Below are 25,488 nucleotides of genomic sequence, written 5' to 3' on the forward strand. Positions count from 1 at the left end.
GGAATTTTGGAGCAGAAAATATAGGCTGAAGCTATCAGTTGTACCCACCACTGTAAGGACTGAGGGGACTTCCTCAATAAGATCTGTTTTTTCCCAACTTCCCTCCTGGTGTCTGTTCATTAACAGACAAGGTAAACATACTTTACTAGGCCATTTATCCCAACACTTCTGGCAACCTGAATTTCTGCCTCAATAATAAAGAGGCTAAGAATTTGCTAGAGATTAACATAAATGCATATTAGGGCAAAGAACCAACAAATGTATGGAATTTTCCTAGCTATATTGTGAGCTGTGATATTTCCTAGCTATATTGTGATTCTGCTACCAACTTTTCATTTAATATAAATTCCCTGAGGCAGCAGAGATAACCATATGGATCTGAGGAGCCATCGTATTTCCACTAGCCTAAAAAATTGAGCTAATTTTTTTAACAGTATGATTGATTTAAATCTCCAGAGGAAAAAGGGGGTAGAGAGGAGGGGGCAATGACAAGTATTAGGAGGTTAACTGCATCCTCCACAAGCAAAACCCACAAACACCACAGTTATACTTGCTACTCTTTTTATATGGCAGACCTAATCCTTGGGTTCAAATTCCTAAATGTATGCATGCTCTTAAACTTATCTTTATTCCCAACCCCCAACATCATCTACAACCAATACAGGCTTCAGCAAGGAAAACTCAATGCAACTCTAGAAACCAATAACACCACTCGGCCAGCCAGAAAGAGAAATAAAGAACTTGCATTCCATTCTCAATTCTAACCCTATCCCATCCAAAATTTAGATTATATCCACCTATGAAAAGAGAAGGCAACAGTAGTTTCAAAGACAGTGAGAGGAATCTAACCAGAAGCAGCATTTTTTTTCCTTGGGTATAATTTCCTTCTTACGATTATTCCCTCTCTCTATTTTGCCAACCTTTTGCCTTTCCTGACTTTTCCACTTTACTTTCTCACAGTCATTCATACTGCCTTCTGCACCCATAGTTGAATGCAAAGCAGAGGGAAAAGGAAATCAGAAATAATTTAGCCCAATATCTTTTAGCATTCTCTTCTAATAGAATGTGAGTTCTTCGAAGCCAAGAACTGTTTCATTTTTTTTTTCCTTTGAATTCTCAGCATCTAGCATAGTGTCTGGTCCGTAGTAGGTGCTTAATAGACATACCGGTGCCCATCCTGGGGTTTTGGAGTCCTAACTGGTGAGACTTCTCTATATATAACCTAATTCCTCTTTCTCTATGCCTTACAATTCCTAACTCTGTTCTTCATCAAGACCTTCATTTTCTCCACCCCTCAGTTCTTTCCACCAATTGCACCAACTAAATTGTTTTTCCCTCCCTATATCTAACCCTTAGTGAACCAACTCAACTCCATGCAATCCTCCACCCCAGATTCCCTTGCTACCTTGTCCTATCAACAATCTTACTCCATTCCTTCCTGGATTACTCCCATCATCTGTATCCTTATCTGCTATTTACATACTGGTCACTACAGCTGGAGAAAATTACGAACTTCTGCTAACTAAATTTAGGCAAATTTATGTTCTCTAAGTTCAACTCAAACCTTAATTCAGCTAGACAAAAATTATATTCCTCCCTAATCAATTACCTATATCACTCTCCACAGTAGTTATGCCAACCCTTCTCATCACTCCTCAAGTTTCGGACCCGAACCTCCCTCACCATTATCTAAAACAGAGACTTCACACCTCATACTTCATTAAAAAAACTGACACCATTCAACAAAGTTTCCATCTTTTCCCATTTTTTCTCATTTCATATCACTCAGACATCTTCTTTACAATCTCCGGTCATACTAGTTTCAGATGAAGAGTAGTTCCTTCTTATAAAGGCAAAACCCTCTATATGCACCCTTCACTGTCCTTACTATCCTGCCCACTCTCACTATAATCTTCAATTTCCAGATTATCTACTAGCTCTTTCCCTAGTACCTAAATTCCCACGTCTCCCCCAACTGGGGTTAAGTGACTTGCCCAGGGTCACACAGCTAGTACGTGATGTGTGTCTGAGACCAGATTTGAACTCGGGTCCTCCTGACTTCAAGGCCAGAACTCTATCCACTGCACCACCTAGCTGCCCCCCAATAATCTCTTAATTCCTAAATCAAATGGCCTTTTGTCAATCCTGATTCTCCTTGATCTCTCTGCAGCCCTCAACACTGTCAATCACCTTCTCCTGCTGAACACTACCCTACTTCTCCTCCTATCTGTTCAATTACTCCTGTCTCCTTTGCTGATTATTCACCCAGATCACATCCATTAATAGTGCATCTCTGCTGTATATTTTGAATCCTCTTATATTCTGCTGTGTATATAGCAATTTTTTTATTATTTTGTATTTAACTTTTAATATTTAAGTTCATAATGTTTCTTTTTTCTTATTGTGTATTTGAGTTTAAAATAAATTAACTTTTCAAAAAAAATAGTGCACCTCCCCAAAGTTTTATCCTCATCCCCCATCTCTTTTCATTCTACAGTATTTCACTTGGTGATTTCATCAGCTCCCATTAACTCAATTATCATTTTGGGGTGGATGATTCCAAGATAAATTAAGCCCTAGTTTCTCTGCTGAGCTACAGTCACACCTCTCCAACTGTCTCTGGATATATCAAACTTTATATCCTGTAGGTATCTCAAACTGAACATGTTCAAAAGAGAGCTCATTATCTTTCTCCTCGAGCATCCCCTCCTGAACTTATCACTGTTGAAGGTACCCCATCCTCTCAGTCATCCAGGCTGGCAACTTCAACGTCACCTTCAACTCCTCATTCATATTTAATCAAAGTATCGAAGACATTGCCAAATGCTGTAATTGCAGTTTCCACAACATCTCTTGTATCTGGTCCCCTATCTCCACTCACACAGCTAAACATAGTGCAAGTCCTCATAACTTCTCATTGGGACTACTACTACAGCCTTCTACCTGGTCTGTCTCAAAGCTCTCCCCATTCGAATCCATCCTCCACTCAATTGCCAAGGTGATTTTTCTTCTCTTTTTTCTTTTTTTTTCAATTACCAAGCATTTTTTTTCTCTGTCTCTCCTTTCCCAATGAGGAAAAAAAAGAAAATAAAAAACCCTTATAACAAATAAGCATAGTTAAACTGGCCATGTCCACAAATGTGTCTCATCCTGCATATTAGTCCTATTACTTCTTCTTAATGAGATAGATGGTCAGTTTTCTTCATCATCAGTCCTAATGAATCATGACTGACCACTGCATTGATCACACTGCTTAAGTCTTTCAAAATCGTTGCTTTTTACAATACTGACATTATAGTATAAATTGCTCTTCTGGTTTTGGCTCACTTCACTCTCCGTCAGTCCATACAAATCTTCCCTGGTTTCTCTGAAAGAATTCCTTTCTTAATTTCTTTTAACAATATTATTCCAGGGGCAGCTAGATGGTGCAGTGGATTGAGCACCGCCCCTGAAGTCAGGAGGACCTGAGTTCAAATCCGGACTCAGACCAAATACTTGGCACTTACTAGCTGTGTGACCCTGGGGCAAGTCACTTGACCCCAACTGCCTTGAAAAAAAAAATAAATAAAAAAAAATATATTATTCCATCACCTTCATATATCATAATTTGGTCAGCCATTCACCAACTGATGGGTATCCCCTTAGCTTCCAGATTTTTGCCACAACAATAAGAACTGCTATAAACATCATTGTACATACAGGACCTTTTTCCCCTCTCCTGGAACTCTTTGAGGTAGTAATGATATCCCTGGGTCAAAGAATACGCACACTTTAGGAACCTCAGATTTGCTTTAATTTGCATTTTTCTAATTATCAATGATTTGGAACATTTTTCATATGACATGATGGCTTGGATGCCTTTCCTTAAGGACTGCCTATTTGTATCCTTTGACCATTTATCAATTGGCGAATGGATCTTATTTTCATAAATTTGAATCTGCTCCATATGTATCTTGGCAATGCGGCTTTTATCAGAAAAACATGCTGCAACTGTTTCCCTTCTAATCTTAGCTGCATGGGATTTGTTTGTGCAAAGCCTTTTAAAATTTCATATACTCAAAATTGTACATTTTTCTTGTCTCACCCTCTCTGTTTTTTTGGTCTTGAACACTTTCCCATTCTATAGATTTGAAAAGTGATTTCTTCCTTGTTCTTCTAATTTGTCTATGATGGATCTTTTCTATTTAGGTCTGGGCATGAAAGCTTATTTTGGTATGTGGTCTGAACCTAATTTGTTCTTATCTTTGAAGAAAGGAATTGTTTTGGGTTTCTTTTTTGTATTTATCCCAGGCACTTAGGCCAAGGCCTGGTACAAAATGATAAACGCTTTCATTCATTCATTCATTCATTCACTTTTAATTTAAAAAGCATGTTTTCTACCCTACATTTCCTGAAACAGAAGCTCTTTGAAAGCAACAATTACACATATGCACACAATACATAAGACAGTCACTGACTCCTCAAATTATGGTGCCTTTATAACAACAAATACACAATATCTACTGGGTGAAAAAAAAAAGAAAATTTTTAAAATACCAGCCAAAGAAACTGCAAATACTTAAGGGAAGCATGTAAGATCCTCTTCTAACCTAAAAGTCAGTTTCTGATTTTTAGGCATCTTACCTTTTCCACATCAGCCTTAGTTGCATTGGTGTCGTTGTCCAATCTTTCATAGCTCTGCTGAGCTTTTTCTGCCTCTCTGCACTCCCTCTCAAACTTCTTTTTACTCTGCAGATAATGTGAAAGTATGACATTGGACATAAAATTAAATTAACTCATTTATTAAGCAATTATTTTGTATGTTAAAATCAGTGCACTTGTCTTAAATGTTAGACACTGCAAAAGGCAGCTTCTGAAGATAAAGGCCACCTTTGTATCTGATTGGATGTTTGCTTCCATTACAGCAGGGGTTTGTAACCTTTCTTATGTCAATGGGTTCCTTTTGGCAATCTGGTAAAAGCCTACGGACTCCTCAGAATAATGCTTTGAAAAGCACAAAATGCAATACATAGGATTATAAAACCAAGTACGTTGAAATATGAGTTATTTTTTAAAAAAGACATCAAGTTACACAAACACCAAGTTAAGAACCCCCGCTCTACAGGGACTTTATTTACATTGTTGTTATCATTTTATCTACTGTCCTTTTACTCTACTTTAGTCTCTCTGTATTGTGTATAAGCCTTCTCCCATTTCTATGAATTTTTCCTGGAATTCCTTGTGTCACGTAATTTCCATTATAGTTATATCTTGGTCACTGGACACATATTTTGCTTTCAGCTGTTTAAATTTTTGTCCACAATTAATGCTGCTATGAGCACTTCTGAACACTTTTTTCAGTCAATAACCTTCTTGAAACGGGGTTTTTAAGTAAATAGATCTACATTTCCCCTTCTCCCAACAATAAAACCAGAACATTCAGTTCTAGATTTTTTTTTTTAGCAAGTCATTTGGGATTAAGTGACTTGCCCAGAGTCACACAGCTAGTAAGTGTTATATGTCTGAGAATGGATTTGAACTCGGGTCCTCCTGACTCCAGGGCCGGTGCTCTGTCCACTGCACCGCCGAGCTGCCCCTTGGTTCTAGATTTTTGATGAATATAAGGAAATTGAAAGTTTTGGTTTTAGGAATGCACTGGTATAAACAGGAGGAGAATAAAAGGAAAATGAAGAAGAGACGGAAGAATAATGGACAGACACTCTCTAAGGATACAGGCCTATTCACAGAATCACAGGCTCAGAGAAAGAAGGGACCTCGACAGTCATCTAGTCCAACCCGTGGAAAAAAGGAGTCCATGCTAATTCAGGTCAGACAGCCTCCGTTTTAATACCTCCGATGTGGGGGAGCCCACCACTTCTTGAAGCAGCTGTTTCATTTTTCATCAGCTCTAAGTATTAGGAAGTTTTCCTCACTCAAGAACACATTTCCACTTTGCAACTTCGGTCTCTGGGGCCAAATAAAGCACATTCAATCCTTCTTCCATGGGATAGTCCTTCAAAATCTTGAAAGACTGTTCTCCTCTTCTCTCTGAATCTCTCTTCCAGGCTCATGACCAATTCCTCCATCCGATCTTCATGCAAGGAATCAAGAGCTTTCACCATCATAGTTACCTTTATCTGGACATGCTCCAGATCGTCAATGCCCTTCTTAAACTGTGGTGCCCAGAATGAAATACGACATTCCAAATGAGGCATAAGGAAAACAGTGGAAATATTACCTTTCTTGTTTTGGATACTACATTTCTTTTAATGAAGCCCAAGATTGCATCAGCTTTTTTGGCTGCTACATCACAATGCTGACTCAAACTGAATAAGCACTGTAATCCATTGAAACCCCCAGACCTTTTTCTTAACAATCACTGTCTATCTAAGACCCCTTCATCTTATATTTTTTAACTTGATTTTTTATATCTAAGAGCAAGACTTCACATTTATTGCTATTAAATTTTATCTGGTTAGATTTGCTCTTGACTGTCAAGATCATTTTGGATCTGGACTCTGACAACCACTGTGTTAGTTATTTCTTCCTGCTTTGTGTCATCTGTAAATTTGATGAGCGTATCTATGCCTTTATCCAAGTCACTGAGGAAAACATTAAACAGAACAGGGCAAGCACAGATCCCTGAAGTATTCCATTAGTGACCTCATGCCACATTAGAGAGATGAAGAATTTACTGTTTAACATATACACACCAGTGGCCAGCCAGCATAGTGGCAGGGCAGCTGATAAAGCCTGATGATCCTGGCCCTTCATTTTACTGGAAGTAGAGTGAGTGGCCACATCCACTTCAAACTAAGAAACTAGGAGGGCTGAGACTCACAGAAACTTGGGACAGGGAAAAAGGGACTATGGGTCAGGAGTAGAATGGGGGCTTCTGGTTCCCCTATTTCAATGTTGGTTTTTTTGGCCCTAGTATTTGGCACACAGGTACTTCATAAGTGTTTTAAGAATGAATAATTTAACATTATATTAAATTTGACTCATTTATAGGTGGCACAAAATAGTTTTTCTCCCCAAGTTAGACTAGTTAGACTAGACCTGTGATTTCAGGGTAGGGAGCTCCCCGTGAAGAGCTCAGCGATCAACACAGATCACCACATTTTTTGCAGTTTGTCTCAGAGAATTGTCTGAGGAACTGAAAAATAAAGTGACTGAGGGTTATGCAACCAATATCTATCAGAGGCAGACCTTGAACCTAGGGGCTTTTTTACTCTGAAATCAACAGCTGACTACTCTGCCTCTTCAACTTTTATCTTCAGAATTTCTAGTAGTCACTGTAGAGGAAACAAGAACTCTCTCCAAAGTTTAAGGTGGTCAAAACATTATTATTTTGAGCATCCATACATAATATAAGCTGCAGACCTCAAAAGGTGAAAATTTCCAGTAAAAACAAAACAACCATAACCACAACTAAATATTCTGTTTATTATTTTATAAGCTATTACATAATAAATCTAATATATATTTTCAATAATTACACTTACACATTAAACTCAGAAAGATGCAGAATACATAATACATGTGAGGATCAAAAGAGTCTAACAAAACTATACATTAATCATGTGCATATTAAAACTCACATTATCCATCTGTTTCCAGCACATGTCAAGATATTGCTGAGCTTTTCGTCCTTCTTGGAGATGCTAAAAAGTGCAAAAGAACAGAAAATGAAATTATATTTAAAAACTAAATAAAAATTTTCTACATAATGTTTATATAACTTTTTAAAAGCTTTGTTAATTAACGAATTCTATCAAGACATGGAAAGAGATTGCTATTCAAGTGACACCTCTTGTTACAGAAAATAATTTTGAAGTTATCAATTGGCATAATCTCATAAAATGGATTAGTACTTGAAACTAAAAAGGACTGTATAAATTAGGCAAATAAAATTCTCTTAATGATATTAAGCCATTAAAAATTCTAGGATAAGAAAATCATTCTATGCTAAAAATATATTGAAATTAAGTAAGCTAGTGATTTTCCTCAATTACAATATTTTGAATATTATACATGGATATAAATATGGTTATTACCATTTTTCTTTCTGTTTTCAGATCATGGGAATATCTCATTAATTCACCATATACTCTGTGTCCCATTTCTTCTGCTACTACTTCTCGTTGTCCAGCATAGTCATTTAACTCATTAAGAATGTTAAAAAAGGCTATACAGGAGGTAAACCTGTCAAAAACAAATATAAAAGGATAGAGTAGATTTTTACATTCATTGAGGATATCTCTAGTGAAGTATAAACAGGATTTGGGGTGATGACAAATGTTAATATTTTCAGCTTAATTACAGTTAAACTCTTATGAACTCCAAATGAGAAGATCCTACTCTAGCTCTTTAAACAGACACATACTTCCATACCTTTTGAATTTAATTTACGAGTAAAATGATATTTGGCATGGAAAAGAAAGAAAAATACTACCTGCAGACCCTTTCAGCATACTGGTAATTGCTTTAGATGTCGAATTACTGGCCTGACCTTGGGAATGAACTTGGGTTCCTAGGCTTGGAAGCTGAACTTGTTGCAGAGATGATGTGCTTGCGCCAGTGTGGAACCTGCCAATCATACCACTCAAGTGCATCCCGATGGGTGATTTACAGGACAACTTTTGTATCAGCTCTGGACACAGCTGCCTGTTTGCCTACCCACCTCCTGAAGGGAAGTAAGGTGCCATTATGGTTGGCACTAAAAAGGGGGACAAAGGGGGCAAAAATAAGGGTAAAGAATGTGTGTGGAGGGAAGGAGAGAAACAGAGAGTCGCCATATTAAAATATATAGATCTACTCTTTATATTTTGATTACCTTTTATTAATTGTGAAATACTGCCAATATGGTGGTCTGATAGTTCAGAAATTCATTACAAATCTAAGAATCCTGACTTCTAATGTCAGATAGTGCCAATATTAATACATACACATATATATATAGGCACGTGTGTGTGTGTGTGTGTGTGTGTGAGAAAAGCTTTTGTGGTCTATTTTTTTTCCTTTCTCCTTAAGGGATTTCTAGATTACATACATTTCACTTACGCATCTGGATTACAATTATATATGTATTTGTCTATTGTATGTCTCAGTTACTTGTGCATAAGACTATTCTATCTCCTCCAAGTGCCTAGAACACTGCACTGAAAATAATAAGCACCAAGTTTGCTATGCAAAATTACCATGACAAAAAGCCAAAACTGGACTTCTAGTTTCTCTTATTCTGTTGAGGAAATTATAATTACTCTGAAAAGCTGTTTTCCTTTTCTGCTATTTAGTTAACAGAATATTTTTTCCACCAAAAAGAATAAAGCAAAAACCACTACAAAATAAGGTGTGAAAAAGTGCTGCTGCAATCTAGCCAAATTTTCCTCTGAAGATTGTGACACGTGTACAAATACAGACACATGGTCTATATTTCACTTGACAATTTTCATTTAGACTATTTCAGAAAGCAGTTCATCAAGCCCATTTAAAGAGATGTTTATAAGAAGGGACCAGAGGCTCCTTTTCACATAATTATTATATGAATTTCTTAACACAAAATTATCTTATTGAAAGTTCTTGGTAAAAATACAAAAATAAATTTTGAAACACTGTTCTAAAGTATAATGTAAAGTTACCATAAACAAAAGGCAAAAGACAAATCATTTCAAATTATTTTTAAAAATAGCTTATCTTTCCTATAATTAAGAAAATCTTATTCATTCTTTAGTAAACATCATGAAGTAATACCCCTTTATATCTAGCCCAGCTTTTAAGGTATTATTCATACTAGATGAGTATCTTTTTACAACTGATTCAAGATTAACTAGTTTACTGATAATATCAAAGGTTCTACATCATCATGATTAAAAGAACTGGCAATCTTTAAAAAGCAGCTTCTTAATAAATACTTTTGCCAGAGTTAGTTATATAATTGCATAATGACATCACGTTGTTAGGTAAGTAAATAAACGTTTTATAAATAGATACAAAAAGTGTGTGTACTTTACCTAGGCTCTTCATCTTTGGATGAACGCTTAGGGCAATATTTCTTAACCAAATTCCTAAATGGAGGGAAAGATATAAAGGGAATTATACAAATGTTATTAATTGAATAAAAATACTATAAAGGTTTCCAATTCTCATACATATCATTAGATAGTTAAAAAAGCAGGAAGATAAAATGAAAATATTTCTTAGTGAAACAACACAAATAGCAAACCATTCCTATATCTCTAGTCTAAAGTACTCCCCTCATGGCACATACTATTCACTTCTGAATGGCATTAAAAAAAAATTTTTTTAATTCTTGGTCATGTTGGGATATAGGCACAGAAATTAAGGACACAAAAATTGGGGCAATTTTATAAGTCCATATATTTTAAAGAAATAATACCATCTTTGGCAAATCAGTAATTTTTCACAGAAACCAAAGCTCAAATGTTTACAGACAGATGAGCTGATGTTTTCTCAAGAATAAAGATGAAAAGCATTTGAACACTATTCTTTGCAGCTACTACCCCTTAAACCTTTCCCTTTTTAAACTAAAGCATCTTAGTGTCAACAACTCACCAATCTAATTATTAAAACTTTCATGGGCTTCAACGACTTCCAAAATTTAGCATTCATACCGGGGCTTCAGTTTATTATTGCAGTAAAGTAATAATAAATCTGCTCATCTCTTAACTGCATCAAGCATCTTGACCCTTTCCTGCCATTCCCCACACCAAGACCATGTCACTCTCATTTCACTTTTTAAAAAAATAAATATGTTATTGATGCTTTAAAACAATTAATGTCAGGGGCACCCAGGTGGCACAGTGGATAGAGCTCCAGCCTTGGAGTCAGGACGATCTGAGTTCAAAACTGACCTCAGACACTTGACACTTAATAGCTGTGTGATGCTGGGCAAGTTACCTAACCTCGATTGCCTCGCCAAAAAAAAAATTAATGTCACTACTCAATAAAACTGCTATGACGGCATTTGATACTGATCAAGGATCACTTTTTTGATTCTGTTAATGCTGGCAGGTACCACCTTGATAAAGGAAATGTCAACATAACCAAAAAACAAACAAACAAACAAACAAACTGTAATCCTAAACTCCATTGTAAAATGTCTGGAACTTACAATCCATTTTCGCTGCAGAGATCATGGTTTTATACAGACACATACACACACATATGTGCATACACACATGATGGTCAGGGTTTCAATGTTAATCCACAAAAGCCTATTTAACCCAAAATGCAAGTAAACTATATCACACTAGCCATAAGAGAAATTTTCTCCCCTTTCCACAGTGAGCGAGCCAAGGCAAAACTTTGATGCAGGCCAACTTTATATATGGCACCCTCCATTATTTTTATGTTGTCTTCTCCAGTATCCTTTATCCCTAGTATCCCATCAATAGGGCCCTCAATTCTAAGTCTCTCCTCCACTCCAGTGAAACACCTCAACCAGGCCTTTATTACTCCTGGAAATGTTTCACATGTCAGTATTTTCCACCTCCCTTCTCCTTCAATATTTACCTTAATTCCTTTTAGTGTAGATGATCTAACTAGACATTAGGAGGAAAATATGATATTGAAATGATCTGAATTAAAAATGAATCACTAAGTCACAGAATCTTAGACCAGAAAGGAACTTTAGAGATCATTTTATCCAATCTCTCACTCATGGAGAAACCTCTTCAGCAACATACCTGAGAGGTATGTCAAGTCAAGTCTTTGCTTGAATACTTCTATGACCAGAAAGTCACTAACTCAAACGGAAATCCATTTCACTATTTAATAAGTCTAACGTTCTAGGGCAAATTTAACATTCTTCTTTATATGGAAGGAAAGTCTTTGGAATTATACAGAAGAAATGTAATCCCTCCTACTTTTTATCATTCTTAAAATATCTTCAGATAGCTATTAAATATTTCACCCACCTAGTCTTCTCTTTTCCAGGTTCTTCCAGTAGTTTCTTCAATTTTCATTACATATCATTTCCAGATACACTGGAATTCTGCAGATTTTCTACTAGCAATTGTCCTGTTACAGGCATATTCACTCTTTCCCTACTGTCTAGCTTCTACAAATATTCTAATCAGTTCTTCCCAATTCTAAAATATAAAAAATTATTCGATTGGCCCTTCTATCTCAATCAATTATCTTCACCTATCTTTTATGTGTAAAATTTCTGAAAGTTACTCATACACATCACAATACCTCCTTTCCCTCATTAAATGGGACAGCTAGGTAGTGCAATGGATAGTTTTCTGGACCTGAAGTTAAGGAGATCTGAGTTCATATCCAGCTTCATACACTTACTAACTGTGTGACCACAGGCAAGTCATTTAACTGCTAGTTGCCTCAGTTTTCTCATCTGTAAAATAGGGGTAATAATAGTGCTTACCTCCCAGGGTTGTTGTAAAATAATAATTATAAAGCACTTAGCACAATCCTTGACACATATTAAGCACTACATAAATATTTAGCTATTATTATTATTAATTCTCATCTACAGACAGCCAGTAAGTGGGGTAGTGAATGGAATACAAGACTTAGGAATCAGGAAGATCTGAGTTCAAAACCTGCCTCAGACATTTACTAGGAATATAACTTTGGGCAAGTCACTTACCCTCTCAGCTTCAGTTTTCTCATATGTAAAATCAGGATAATAGCAACACCTATCTCATAGGGTGGTTATGAGGATCAAATGAGTTAACCAGTATACAAATGTTAGCTATTATTATTGAAACACTGCTTCTATCTCCACCATTGCATTGAAATTGTTCTCCAGAAAGGACTCAACAACTTAAAATATATTATATTCAGTGGCCTCTTTGTATCTTCATCTTCCTCAATCTTGCTACTACATTTGACATTGTTCATCATAACTCTTCTAAACACTACATCTTTCTGGTTCTGCTCTACCTCTCTCTAACTGATCCTTCTGTGTTTCTTCTTCTCAGATTCTTAAAGTAAGTATTTCTTTAATACTTTTCCCTACTTACACTTTTTTCCTTGGAAAATTTCATTCACCCATGTGGAATCAACTATTACCTCTACACAAATAAGTCCTAAATCTAAATCTCCAGGCTAGATCTAGCTAAAGCAGCAAACACCTTGTGGGTGTTTCACAGAACCTTGATCATAGCACCTTGGAAGAACTGAAAATTTACAGGTCCCTAGGAGTATCTCTGGAAACAGCTGCACAAAACCCCTGAAGCTTGGAACAGGACATTCTCCACACTGGAAACAGACTCCTAACTCAAGTAATTGGCTGAGATCATGAGCAAGCAGCACAAAAAGAGTCAGACTATATTATCTTACTTTGGTGACAAAGAAGATCAAAACATACAACCAGAAGAAGACAACGAAGCCAAAGCTCCTACATCCAAAGCCTCCAAGAAAAATATGAATTGGTCCCAGGCCTTGGAAGAGCTCAAAAGGGATTTTGAGAAGCAAGTAAGAGAAGTAAAGGAAAAACTGAGAGTGATGCTAAAGGAGACCCAAAAAAATACTTAAGAAAGTAACATAACCTTAAAACAGAGCCTAGCCCAAATGGCAAAAGAGGTCCAAAAAGCCAATGATAAGAATGCCCTAAAAAGCAAAATTGGCCAAATGGAAAAGGAAGTCCAAAAGCTTATTGAAGACAATACTTCCTTAAAAATTAGAATGGAGAAATTGGAAACTAGGGACAATTTGAGAAATCAAGGCACTGTAACACTAATCCAAAGGAATGAAAAAATAGAAGAGAATGTGAAATATCTCATTGGAAAAACAACTAACCTGGAAAATAGATCCAGGAGAGAGAATTTAAAAATTATTGGACTATCTGAAAGCCATGATCAAAAAAAGAGCCTAGACATCATCTTTCAAGAATCGATCAAGGAAAACTGCCCTGATATTTTAGAACCAGAGGGCAAAATAGAAATTGAAAGAATCCATTAATCACATCCTGAAAGAGATCCCCAAAGGAAAACTCCTAGGAATGTTGTAGCCAAATTCTAGAATTCCCAGGTCAAAGAGAAGATATTGCAAGCAGCCAGAAGGAAAGAATTCAAGTATTGTGGAAACACAATCAGGTTAACACAAGATTTAACAGCTTCTACATTAAGGGTCCGGAGGGCATGGAGTATGATATTCCAGAGGGCAAAGGAGTTAGGACTACAACCTAGAATCACCTACCCAGCAAAACTTAGTATAATCCTTCAGGATAAAAAATGGTCATTCAATGAAATAGGAGACTTTCAAACATTCCTGTGGGAAAGACCAGAGCTGAACAGAAAATCTGACCTTCAAATACAAGACTGAAGTGAAACATGGAAGAGGTAAACAGGAAAGAGAAATCATAAGAGACTTATGAAAGTTCAACTGTTTACATTCCTGCAGGGAAAGATGATATTTGTAACTCATGAGTCCTTTGTCAGTACTAGGATAGTGAGAGGGAAAAAAATTATATGTATGTATAGATAGTCAGATAGATAGATAGAGGGCACAGGGTGAGTTGAAGATGAAGGGGTGCTATATGGAAAATAAAATTAAGGGGTGAGAGAGGATTATACTGGGAGAAGGAGAAAAGGAGAAGTAGAATGAGGTAAAATATCTCACGTGAAACAGACAAGGAAAGGCTCTTACAATGGGGGGCAAATGGGGGAAGGTGAGAGGAAGTGAGTGAATCTTATTCTCATAGGATTTGGCTTAAGGAGAGAATAACATACACAATGGGGTATGGAAATCTATCTTACCCTACAGGAAAATAAGGGGGGAAGGGGACAGGAGAGCAGAGGGTCGATAGAGGGGAGGGCAGATTGGGGGAGGGGATAATCAAAAGCAAACACTTCAAGAGAGAATAGAATAAACAGGGGGTAGGATAGGATGAAGGGAAACATACTTAGTTTTTCACAACAGGACTACTATGGAAGTGTTTTGCATGACTACACATCTATAATCTGTAGTGAGACGCTTGCCTTTTCAATGAGGGTGGGTGTGGAGGGAGGAAGGGAGAAAATTTGTAACCCAAAGTTTTAAAAACACATGTTAAAATAAAAAAATTAAAAACTAAAAGAGAAAAGAGACAGCATGCACTAGAAAAACCATTATCATCCCCTCCCTTCAGATCCTGACAAATATAATCCAAAACCTGGAGCCCAAAGGCCTTAGGAGTAGCAATGACCCCTAAACCACTAGCCTTTGCTCCTAATGCAGGTCCCAGAGCCATAATTAAAGGGACCAGCTGCTGAGAAGAAGGGGTCTAACTTCCTTGACCTCACCAAAACCACCTGCTCACCAACTGCTACCCACAGAGGTTAAGTCTGAGAGGTCTGGAAATGGCAGCACTCCCAGACCCTTGGTCCTGCTTTGAGTCCAAGACTCATAGACAGCATCCAAGGAAGCAAATGCTTGTAGTTACTATGTAGTTAGATTTTTAATAAAATTTTATACTGGTGTTTGATTTATTCATCTGTCTAGCTTTTATTTCTTGAATTAGGGCTCTGTGACAAGGCCAGACTCTGCTCCCTCATGTACTTTTGGATGGGGTGATCAATTCTACTTAGTTTTGCTCTGGGTCCTCTGAGGTTTTTTGCTGACCCTTTCCCAGGGCACAACCACCCGCTCATCCCCCCACAAAACACCCCAATCCTTGAGATTTGGAGCCCTGGATCTTTAACGGCCCTCTCTGGGACCTCAGGACAGGGTGTTAGGGACCTGAGAGTCTATTAACTGTGGCATTGTACCAACTAATTTGCTGGTAACTCTCAGTTACTACTCTGAGGATTTTCAAGGTCTCTACCCTGAGGATTTCTCAGGAAAGCCTTCTACTCTCACTGCTTGCTGGCACAAGAGCCTTGGTAGGCTACAAGGTATGGGTAGAGGGTCTTCCATCATTTCTAGTGTAGAAGTCCCTATAATTTCTGGTTGGATCTCTTGATCACTATTCAGCATTGTGCTAACTGCACAATTTTGTTCAGGTATAGAGGAGCTAGACAGCCTGCCTTATATTCAGGTCATCTTGGCAGAAAAATCAGACAACCTTTCATTTAGCTGTAACTTCCTCTGGTTGTCTGGTCTCAAGCATAACAACATCAAAATTGAAATGATTCAGTTCCTCAGTTAAAATGTTACTCACTAAGTCACTGGACAAAGAGCTCACATTTTATACTACAAACAGTTAATGGCCATAGAAAGTTTTATATTTTCTACCACTCTGTCACTGTCCTTTCAGGAGTGGAGAGTAACCACACGAGACTGAACATTCTTTTGCATTTTTTCTTTAGTTGAAAAATACTTTTAAAAACAGAACAAAATAATGATAAACTAAATTTATTTGGTTTGGATTTATAGCATGTAAAATAGAGCAATACAGCATACCTTATCTGGAATATCTGTGCTAGTGGCAGCATGATGCTAGATTTGAAGTCACTAGCATCTGGGTTCAAATACTAGGCAGTTCCACTATTTGTGCAATCCTGGGCAATTCATTTAAGTTCTCTGGGCCTCAGTTTATTCATTCATAAAATGAGGGTACTAGATTCAATGACCCCTAAGATCACTTTCAAATCTAAATTTATGTTCCTATTCAATACTAAAGATAAAATACTACAATCAAATGACCCCTGTGAGTGTTATCACCTGCCCAGTATGTAACCTGCTTGTTTAGTATTTTATCATAGAAACTAGTAAGAATCTATGATCAAATTAAAGTGAAATTGTATTTGGGCTACGCCATATGAAAACAAAGTGCTATATTGGGATTGGTCATAAAGGCTGGTAGTAATGATATGGAATGCTTCTTATGATTTCTCTTTTTAGATTTAGATTTAATTTTGGTAATTCTAGCCACTGCCAAAACCTAAAGACAAGTAAATTATACTGTAGAGTAGAATGTAAGGTCCATAAGGGCAGGGCCTGTTTCAGCCTAGCACAGTACCTGGGCATATAGTAGGTACTCAATAAATACTCTTTAAATTTAATCAAATTGAACTGGAAAGGCAATTTGAAGTACCTGAAAGAACACTGGAGACTTCAGTTCTGGTATAAAATTCATTCAAAAATTATCTCCATGAGGACAATTCACTTTACCTTTCTAGGAATCCATTTTCTCACCTGTTAAGTGAGAAGATCAGACAAGGTGGTCTTTCAAGTTTTTTGCTTTCTAGCTGTGCTTCTATAGAATATAGAGGCAAAATGCACATGGAAAAATTATTTTACAATGGAAAAACTACAAATTATGTAGAAACAAAGCAACTGAATTAGTGACCTGGACAACAAGTTTATTAAAAGCAAATATTTATTTTTAATTAAATTTTTTTCAATCAACAAAAATCTGCCTTCTTTCCCTCCTAAGTTTTGCCCCCTCCTGTCTAATTGAAAAAGAAAGAAAAATAAAACCATAAAATTCCTGTATGGTCAAGCAAAACAAATTTCCACACTGGAGGGGGTAGGGGGAGAGTGAGTGAGAGTGAATGAGAATATGAATGGTTGGTCATTACTATGATCAAAGTTCCTATTCTTTCAAAATTGTTTGTCTTCTCAATATTGTTGTCACTGTATAAATTATTTTCCTGGTTGTGCTCACTTCACTATGCATCAGTTGATACCAGTCTCCCCAGGTTTCTCTGAAACCATCTTCTTTATCATTTCTTACAGCACAAGAGTATTAATTTCCATAACTTATTCAGTCACTCCCCACTGATAGGCATCCCTTCAGTTTGCAATTCTTTGCCACTACAAAGAGAGGTGCTATAAATATGTGCATCCTTAGTTAAGAGTTTGTTTTGGCTTAGGACTAATCCCACTCTTAACCTACCCTCCTTCTTATTTTCCCCTTTCTACTCACCCATTTTTTCCGGTTTCTCTATTTTGTGAAATGGTTTTACTGTGCCCAAGTCTCTGTGTGTGTGTGTGTGTGTGTGTGTGTGTGTGTGTGTGTACCCTTTCTGCCTCTGACAACTTCAACTGAGAGTAAGTGTCAAGTGTTAGCTGCTCTCTAAACTCACTATCTCTTTCTCTCCCTAGTATATTCCTCCTTGCCTCCCTTTTCATTCTTCTTTTAAGATCAACCATTCATAAAATAACTACTTTCAGGTCTTTTGTCTAATTAATCAGACTCCCTCTATGACCTCTGATGATGGCAGGGCTCAAAATGTATCACCTTAGAATGTATCATGTATCATCTTAGAATGCAAACAATTTATCTTTTTTCAATCCTTTTTTTTTTTAAACGTTTACCTTTTTGCATTTTTTTGACTCCGGTATTTACACTTCTGAGTTTCTCAATAACTCTGGTTTTTTCATCAGGATTGCTTGGGATAACTCTACTTAGTTAAAGCTCCATTTTCTCCTGTAGGATTACACTCAGTTTTGCTGGTTATTCTTGGTTGTACATCTATATCCTTTGCCTTCTGGAATATCACATTCCAAGTTCTCCACTTATAGTAGTAGCCGCTAAATTGTGTACAATGTGGCTCTTCAGTACCTGAATTCTTTCTTTCTGCCTGCCTGAAGTATTTTTTTCTTTGATGTAGAAGCTCTGGATTTTGGCTATAATATTCCTTGGAGTTTTATTTCTGAGGTTTCCTTTAAGAGTTAGATGATTGGTAGATTTTTTTTTTCACTTTTTTCACTTCATTTTTTTCACAAAATTTTCATTTTGCCCACTGGCTCCAAGATATCTTTTCAGATATGCCAAAGATTCTTAAAATGTCTTCTCCTTAATTTGTTTTCCAAGTCAGTTGTTCTTGCTATGAGATAGCTTACACTTTCTTCTTTTTTCTTTCCAGTCGACTTTGTTTTAATATTTCTCGCTGTTTCAGTCATTAGTTTATGTGATCCATCCTAGCTTTCAGAGTTTGTTGCATAAGCAAGGTTTTGTAAAAAAAACTTTTGTACAAGGACATTAATTCCCTTTTCAAATTTCTTCCTCCAGCCTCTCATTTCATTTATTAAAAAAATAAATCTTCATTTCTAACAGGAATTCTAGAGGAATCTGTGCCCAAGCTGTGTTTCTCTGAGGCTGTGCTTGTAGATGTTTTGGGGGTCATTTTTTTTTTCTGAGTTTGAGTCCTGAGCTTCCCTGTTACCACAGTAGCTCTTTTATGGTCAGCTTCTTTTGTTGTTTGCTCATTCTTTCAGCCTACTTCCTGACTTTGGACTTTATGCTAGGTGGTCTGTCCACAGTGAAGTCTAACTGCAACTTCACCCTGCAGAGCTCTGCAAGTTCCTCACCTGGCTTTGTGTTTAAGCCTACGAGCTCAGTACATCGGGAGTTCCAGCAGACTGATGTTGGACTCAGTCATTACTAAACACACACACATACGTATAGCCAGTTGGAAAGTTCTACTGGTTCAGAGTGATAACATTTGAGGCTTCCCTTTCATCTGGAATTCCTGCCCTAGTTATTCCTCAACAGGCTTCAAACTGGACTGGAAGCTAGAAGTGAAAACCTGCTCTGCTCCAGAGTCTCAACCATATCAGTACTGCAGGCTTCTAAACTTACTCCTCGCTCAGGACACGGGCAAGTGCCCATAACCACTCCTCATCCTGGAATACCACCTTTAGGTACAGGCCACCTCCTCAGTAAGCCCTGAATCTGTGATCCTCAATTGAGTAGAAAATGACTAAGTTGCCAATTCGTACCTGTCACTACACCCTACACAAGTTTAGAGCCATCTAAGTTGGATCTGGGAACTCTTCTTATCCTGTGCTAGGATGCTCTACATAGAGCATTCCTGGACAGACCCTGTCCCCATTGTCCATTGACCTCTCTATTCCCTATGTCAAGGCAGGCTATAAAAATGATTCACTGTGATTTTTTTCTTGGATTTCCTGATCAAGTCCAATGCATTTGCTAGATCGATTTGAAGGAGTTGTGTGTGGAAAGGGAGACACAGAACCCTCTTTCCTACTACTCCAGCATCTTGGTTCCGCCTTTACAAATATTATTTTCAACAAAGTAAGGCCATTCAATTGTTTCTCATTTGAAGCTACAGTGTCTATTTTATATAATTACAATATAACATACAAAAATACATACATACATACATTCCTTTGAGCTTATTTGATTTCTTAATACTTACAAGCTCATTCTTTGATCCTATTTAAGTCAAGACAGGAGGAATATTTAATATTCATATCAGGTTACTGCCTGTGTGATACATCCTGGAACATTTATTTGAAGTGGAATGAAAATGCTGAGTGAACAACTCTAAAGAAAACCATTCTTAAGTGTAAGGCATTGCAGAGGTTACATGAAGAGATAAAAAAAAATAAGATAAAAGATACAAGAGCTGAATTTCCAAGTCCTGCATTCCTTCCATAGCCTCTCAAACAAATGTAAGTCAAATGCTGTAATAATTACATCAGCAAGTAAGAAGACACTCAAATGTCATAAGGGAAAAAAAGGCACATGGCAATAAAGCCACAAGTTATTTGTCTTCTGTATCCCTGCCTTTCCCTCTGTATAGCCGATAGGTCAAGAAGAAAGGAAAACCAAAGAGATTAAGGAAAACTCTGTAGACAAGAACTGGAAAGAAGAAAATATGTTTACACCACCAGACTTCAACATTTATAACACTGTTGAAAACAAGAAGACTAGAAAAACTTATTTTTAAAACTGTGGTGAGACAGCATGGTACAGTAGCTCCAGCCCAAGGATCCGTTTCAAATCCCTGCCCTGCCATTCCCTGTGATTTTGGACAAGTCATTTGACCTCCCCAGACCTGAGTCTTCTCATCAGTGAAAAGAGAGGGCTACACTAGACGGCCTCTGATGTTCCTTACAGCGCTGAATCTATCATCACCTCCCCTGCGATCCTATGATCCACTGAGAGACAGTTTCTAAAATGAGAAATGAACACGATGAAATAAAAGGTTCTCATTCAGTATTCCACCTCTTAAAGAGGAACCGAAGATAGGCTTGTGTTTCCCTGTCACAGCGGACCGCAGTTTTGTACTTCTCCAAAAGAAAGCTGTTCCTCCCTCACTAGGACAGAGTGAGCAGCAGTGACGAGTAACTCAGAAGGTGACAGGGACATCCAAAGTGTTCGCTTTAGACTTGTCCACAGCACACACGGCGGCCCACACGTGGGATCCTTGCGGCTGAGCGGGGTAAGGCCGGTGGAAGGTTCTCAGCTGTGGAATTCTGAGCTGCACCAGTAATGAAGCCGATCGGGTGACCGGTGCCAATATGGTACCTCCAGGCACGGAAGGCCACCAGTCCACCTTAAACGAGGTCAAATCGACCCCGATGGGAAAACAGAGCACGTCAAACCTTCAATGCGGATCAGTCTTAGGACTGAATCAATGAGCATACTACCAGCCTAGGAAAGACAGGGAAGAAATAATTATAGGGAATACGCTGGATGACAATGTCAAGACACAGAAAGATGGCAAAAGGCTAGAAAAATGAGCCAAATCTAAGCAGAGGGAATGCAATGGAGATAAATAAGAAATCCTAAACTTAAGATTTTAAAAATCAACTTCATAAATAGAGGATGTGTTTTCTCCACAAACTATAGATTGTGGGGAAAGATTCAGACACTGTAGCATACAATATTAATGAGTCAGAAATATAATATGGAAGGAAAAAGGAAAAGAGAAAAGCTAATGTGGCCTTAGATTGCATTAACAAAGGAATAGTGACCAGACAAGGTGAGTCATAGTCCACTGGACTATGCACAAGCCGTTATCTAGAGTACTTTATCAGGAAGAATATTGGTAAATCTGAGTGCACCCAGAAAGGGGCAGCCAGGCAGTAAGTGGAGTGAAAATCAAGCCAAAAGATCAGTTGAATGAAAATACTTAGCTTGGAGTAAAGAAGATTTAGAGGGTACCTGATAGTAGTTTTCAAGTATCTGAAAGGCTGTCTTGGAAAAAAAGAGACTTTTTCTGCTTAGCCCCAGAGGACAAAAACTGGAAAAAAGGACGGAAATTGAAAAAGTAGATTTTAGATTGATATAAGGAAAAACTTTTCAATAGTCACTGCTATCCCATAGTAGAATGGAGTTGCTTTAAGAAGAAGATGGATGACCCAACTTGACTTATCAGCGATGCTGAAAGGATATCTGTCTGGGTTTGAGTTGCACTAGATGACCTCTAAGATCTCCTCAAATTCCAAAATTTTGTAAAAATATTCTTTCAGGTTTAAGAACAAAAAAGAGAAGTGATCATTCATATTAGTAGTAAGCATAAGCATCTGGGAAAAACTCCTGGCACAAAAAGTGACAAACAATATCATATCAATTAAGAACATAACTCCTCTGATTATACATCTACCAATCATCTATGAAAAATAACTATTATTAATTGGTTGTAGATTTTTAATAGATAAATGGAAAATTAACTTACCTCAACTGTTTTGCATAGTTCTGTTCAATTTCTATCCTCTCTTTAACAAATTTTGCATATCTTTCCAGGAAGTCAATCCCCCACTGTGTATGCTTGTCTAGATTATCAAACTGATCCTATAAAATAAGAAAAAAGTGTATTAAAACCCTAAATATTTATTCAAATATTAAGTTAACTTCTGATACAGGATCATCAATCTCAAGTGGTCATTCATTCCAACCTACTCATTTTCTAACTGCAGAAACAAATACAGAAAAGTATGATTATTTTTCCAAGGAAACACAGATATTAATTAGCAGGATCAGGAGTCAAAATCGAACTTCTGATTCCAAATTCACTCATTTTACTTCCTATGAAGTGAACACACCTCCTGCCCTACTGTGGTTAAATGTATTTACCCAACTATCTGGTATAGGATACAGCAAGACAACATTTTTGATAATTAATTATTCCTATTCTCCCTCTTTCCCATTTTTTGATAATTTTTTCATCATCTTCATTTCTGAATATATACCTTCCTCATTCTCTGTAAGCAAGAATAAAAATAGGGAGGGAGAAAGAAGCAATTCAGTAAAATTAACCAACACATCAACTGAGTCTGACGTATGCAATGTTCCACATACTCCTGGTACTCCCAACTTCTGCAAAGATGGAAGGGAGGTACATTTTCTCATCTGTACTTTGAAGCTAACCTGAGTCACATATAAGTTTAAAATTATGATATTTATAAAGCAAAATAAACACCTTTAAAATGTACTGTAATATATAATATAGAAATAAAAAGAATGATGACTCAATAACTGGTATATGCAGTACAAAATTTAAATATCTTAGTTTTGAATGTCTGGGTTAATAAGTGAACAACAAAACAAATTATTTTTGTTTTGGATAACAACAACAGCAGTTGGCACTTATGTAGTGCTTTAAAGTTTAGAAAGTGTTTTACTCTTGTAAATTTAATTGTATCCTCACAACCCTATAAGGTAGGTCCTAATATTATCTCTTTTTATCAAGGAAGAAACCGAGATTAAGGAATAATAAGTAGCTTGGCCCAGAATCACAGACTTATAAAGTGTGTGAGACGTGGTTTGAATTCAGGTCTTCCTGACTCCAAGTTCAACACTCTAGCCACTGTACCACCTAGATACCAAAAAGAAATACTAAAAGAAACACAGAACGTGGAATGACCATAAATGACAAAGATTTGTCTTGAATCCTCCTTACTAAAAAGGTTTCTTTCCTTTATGACAGAACTCGACATAAGTGGGTTTATCCTAGATATATCCAGGGCAGTTCCACTACTGACATACAAAAAGAATCTATGGCCCAGTTTGGGGAAGATGGGAGTGGGGACAGTGAAATCTTTTCAGGGGGACTGAGAAACAATGGACAAAATAAATGGGTATTTTCAAGTACAACTCCTTCATATAAATACATCAACTTTTTTCAATGGAAGCAAAAGCTCAAATCAAAAATCAACAAAAATGAGACAAACCTGATGTACTGACTAAAACTGACAGTGAATACAAGGAAATTATTTAATACAATATACACAAAGGAAGTCAAATCTCAATGTGAACAAGTCTGAAATTATCACCATCAGTCAACAAAGTAATCTCCTTACTTGCTGCAATTCAGTACAGAGTTTTAATTTTAAGCTCCAAGTTATACAATTTTTGCATGGAAGTAATCAGTAACACTGTTCAATGTCATTCAATGTCATTCATTTTATTAAATGTAATACAAGCTTGTTCTTTAAAAAAAAAAACTACTTAAAAATAGCTCCAGGGTGGTAATAAATAATCATTTAAACTTTTCAATGGTTTTAAATTAAACTGAATTGTCTTAATTTGTTTATTGCCAGATCATGTGACTAACAGCAGATGGTAATCGTTGGATTTATATAGCAAGGACGATTCAACATTAGGAAAACAAAATAATCATATTACAAAAATACCTAAAACCACTGTTGTATCAATAAATACAGAAAAAAACTTGTGACAAAATGCAACATTCATTTGTGATCAAAAACACTACAAAGTATAAGTACAGAAGGATCTTTGAAAAAATGTATGATAAACAGACTATCTCTAAAACTAAAAGCTAACATTGTTTGCAATGAGAAATGAGCTTTTCTAATAAAGTAGTAAAAACCTGAAAGAATTAACAAAGAAACAGACACAGTCAATAGTTTCATTAAAGTCACAGAATCACAGAATCATTATCTAGAGTTGTAGGCACCTAAGATGGCCATCTTTTAGTCCAACTCCCTCATTTTACAGATGATGAAACTGAGGTTCAAGGAAGTTAAGTGATTTGTCTAAGATTAAACAACATAAAAGAAATCCACAAATCAACTGTATATCAAAATGATAACAGCAAAAAACCTGGAGTAAATAACAGGGATATCACATTTAAAATAACTATGAATTTTACAAAATACACGTGAGTCAATCTACCAAGATATACTTAAAATCTATAAATATAATTGTAAGATAAATAACAAAACTGGAGTGATGTTCATGGCTCATGGTTGGGCCATATGAATAATAAATTGTGACATCTAAATTTTTTAAAATAAATTATTTCTTTTTTGTTTTCTATACCACCATAGTTATCCCCAGGATATTTCCCCCTTCCAAAGAGTCATCTCATATAACAAACAGTACTGTTTTTAAAAGAGAAAGGAGAAAAAGTCTGGAAAAAATATTCAATGTCTAACACCTATGGATCTCCACCTCCACGAAGAAGTTGGTTGGCGTATCCCCTCATATCTCTTCAGTAGAGTCGTGCTTGTTCTTTATAATTTTGTTACATTTACTTTTGATGGGGGAGAGGGGAGTATTGTTCTTTCAACAATGTATACAATGTTACAATCATTTTATATATTGTTTCCTTGGCTCTGCTTACTATGCTCTAGATCAGTTCACGTAGACCTTTCCATACTTCTCTATATTCATCACATTTGCCCTTTCTTACAGAACAGTAATATTCCATTACCTTCATGTACCACATTTTGTTTAACCATTCCTCAAATCAATGAGCATCTACTTTATTTCCAATACTTAGCTATCACAAAAAGTGTTGCTATAAATATTCTGGTGTACATGGGAATGATAGTACCTAAATTAATTTATAAATTCAATTCTAATTTATCAAACTACAG

General features: G+C 36.6%; 1 protein-coding gene across 2 annotated transcripts in view; it reads right to left on the reverse strand.

Annotated features, from left to right (window-relative positions):
* Nucleotides 1–25,488, reverse strand: part of FNBP1L (formin binding protein 1 like) — a 111,337-nt gene that overhangs the window by 29,060 nt on the left and 56,789 nt on the right. For both annotated transcript variants that reach the window (XM_027854871.1, XM_027854870.1), the window contains exons 2-6: nt 22,323–22,438; nt 9,993–10,046; nt 8,037–8,184; nt 7,581–7,643; nt 4,624–4,728 (exon numbers count right to left, since the gene is read on the reverse strand). In XM_027854871.1, the coding sequence (XP_027710672.1) occupies nt 4,624–4,728; nt 7,581–7,643; nt 8,037–8,184; nt 9,993–10,046; nt 22,323–22,438 (486 nt within the window). The remainder of the gene's footprint in view (nt 1–4,623; nt 4,729–7,580; nt 7,644–8,036; nt 8,185–9,992; nt 10,047–22,322; nt 22,439–25,488) is intronic.

Source organism: Vombatus ursinus, unplaced genomic scaffold, assembly GCF_900497805.2.
Source record: "Vombatus ursinus unplaced genomic scaffold, bare-nosed wombat genome assembly UNPS02010639.1, whole genome shotgun sequence".
In the NCBI taxonomy this organism is placed as follows: Eukaryota; Metazoa; Chordata; class Mammalia; order Diprotodontia; family Vombatidae; genus Vombatus; species Vombatus ursinus.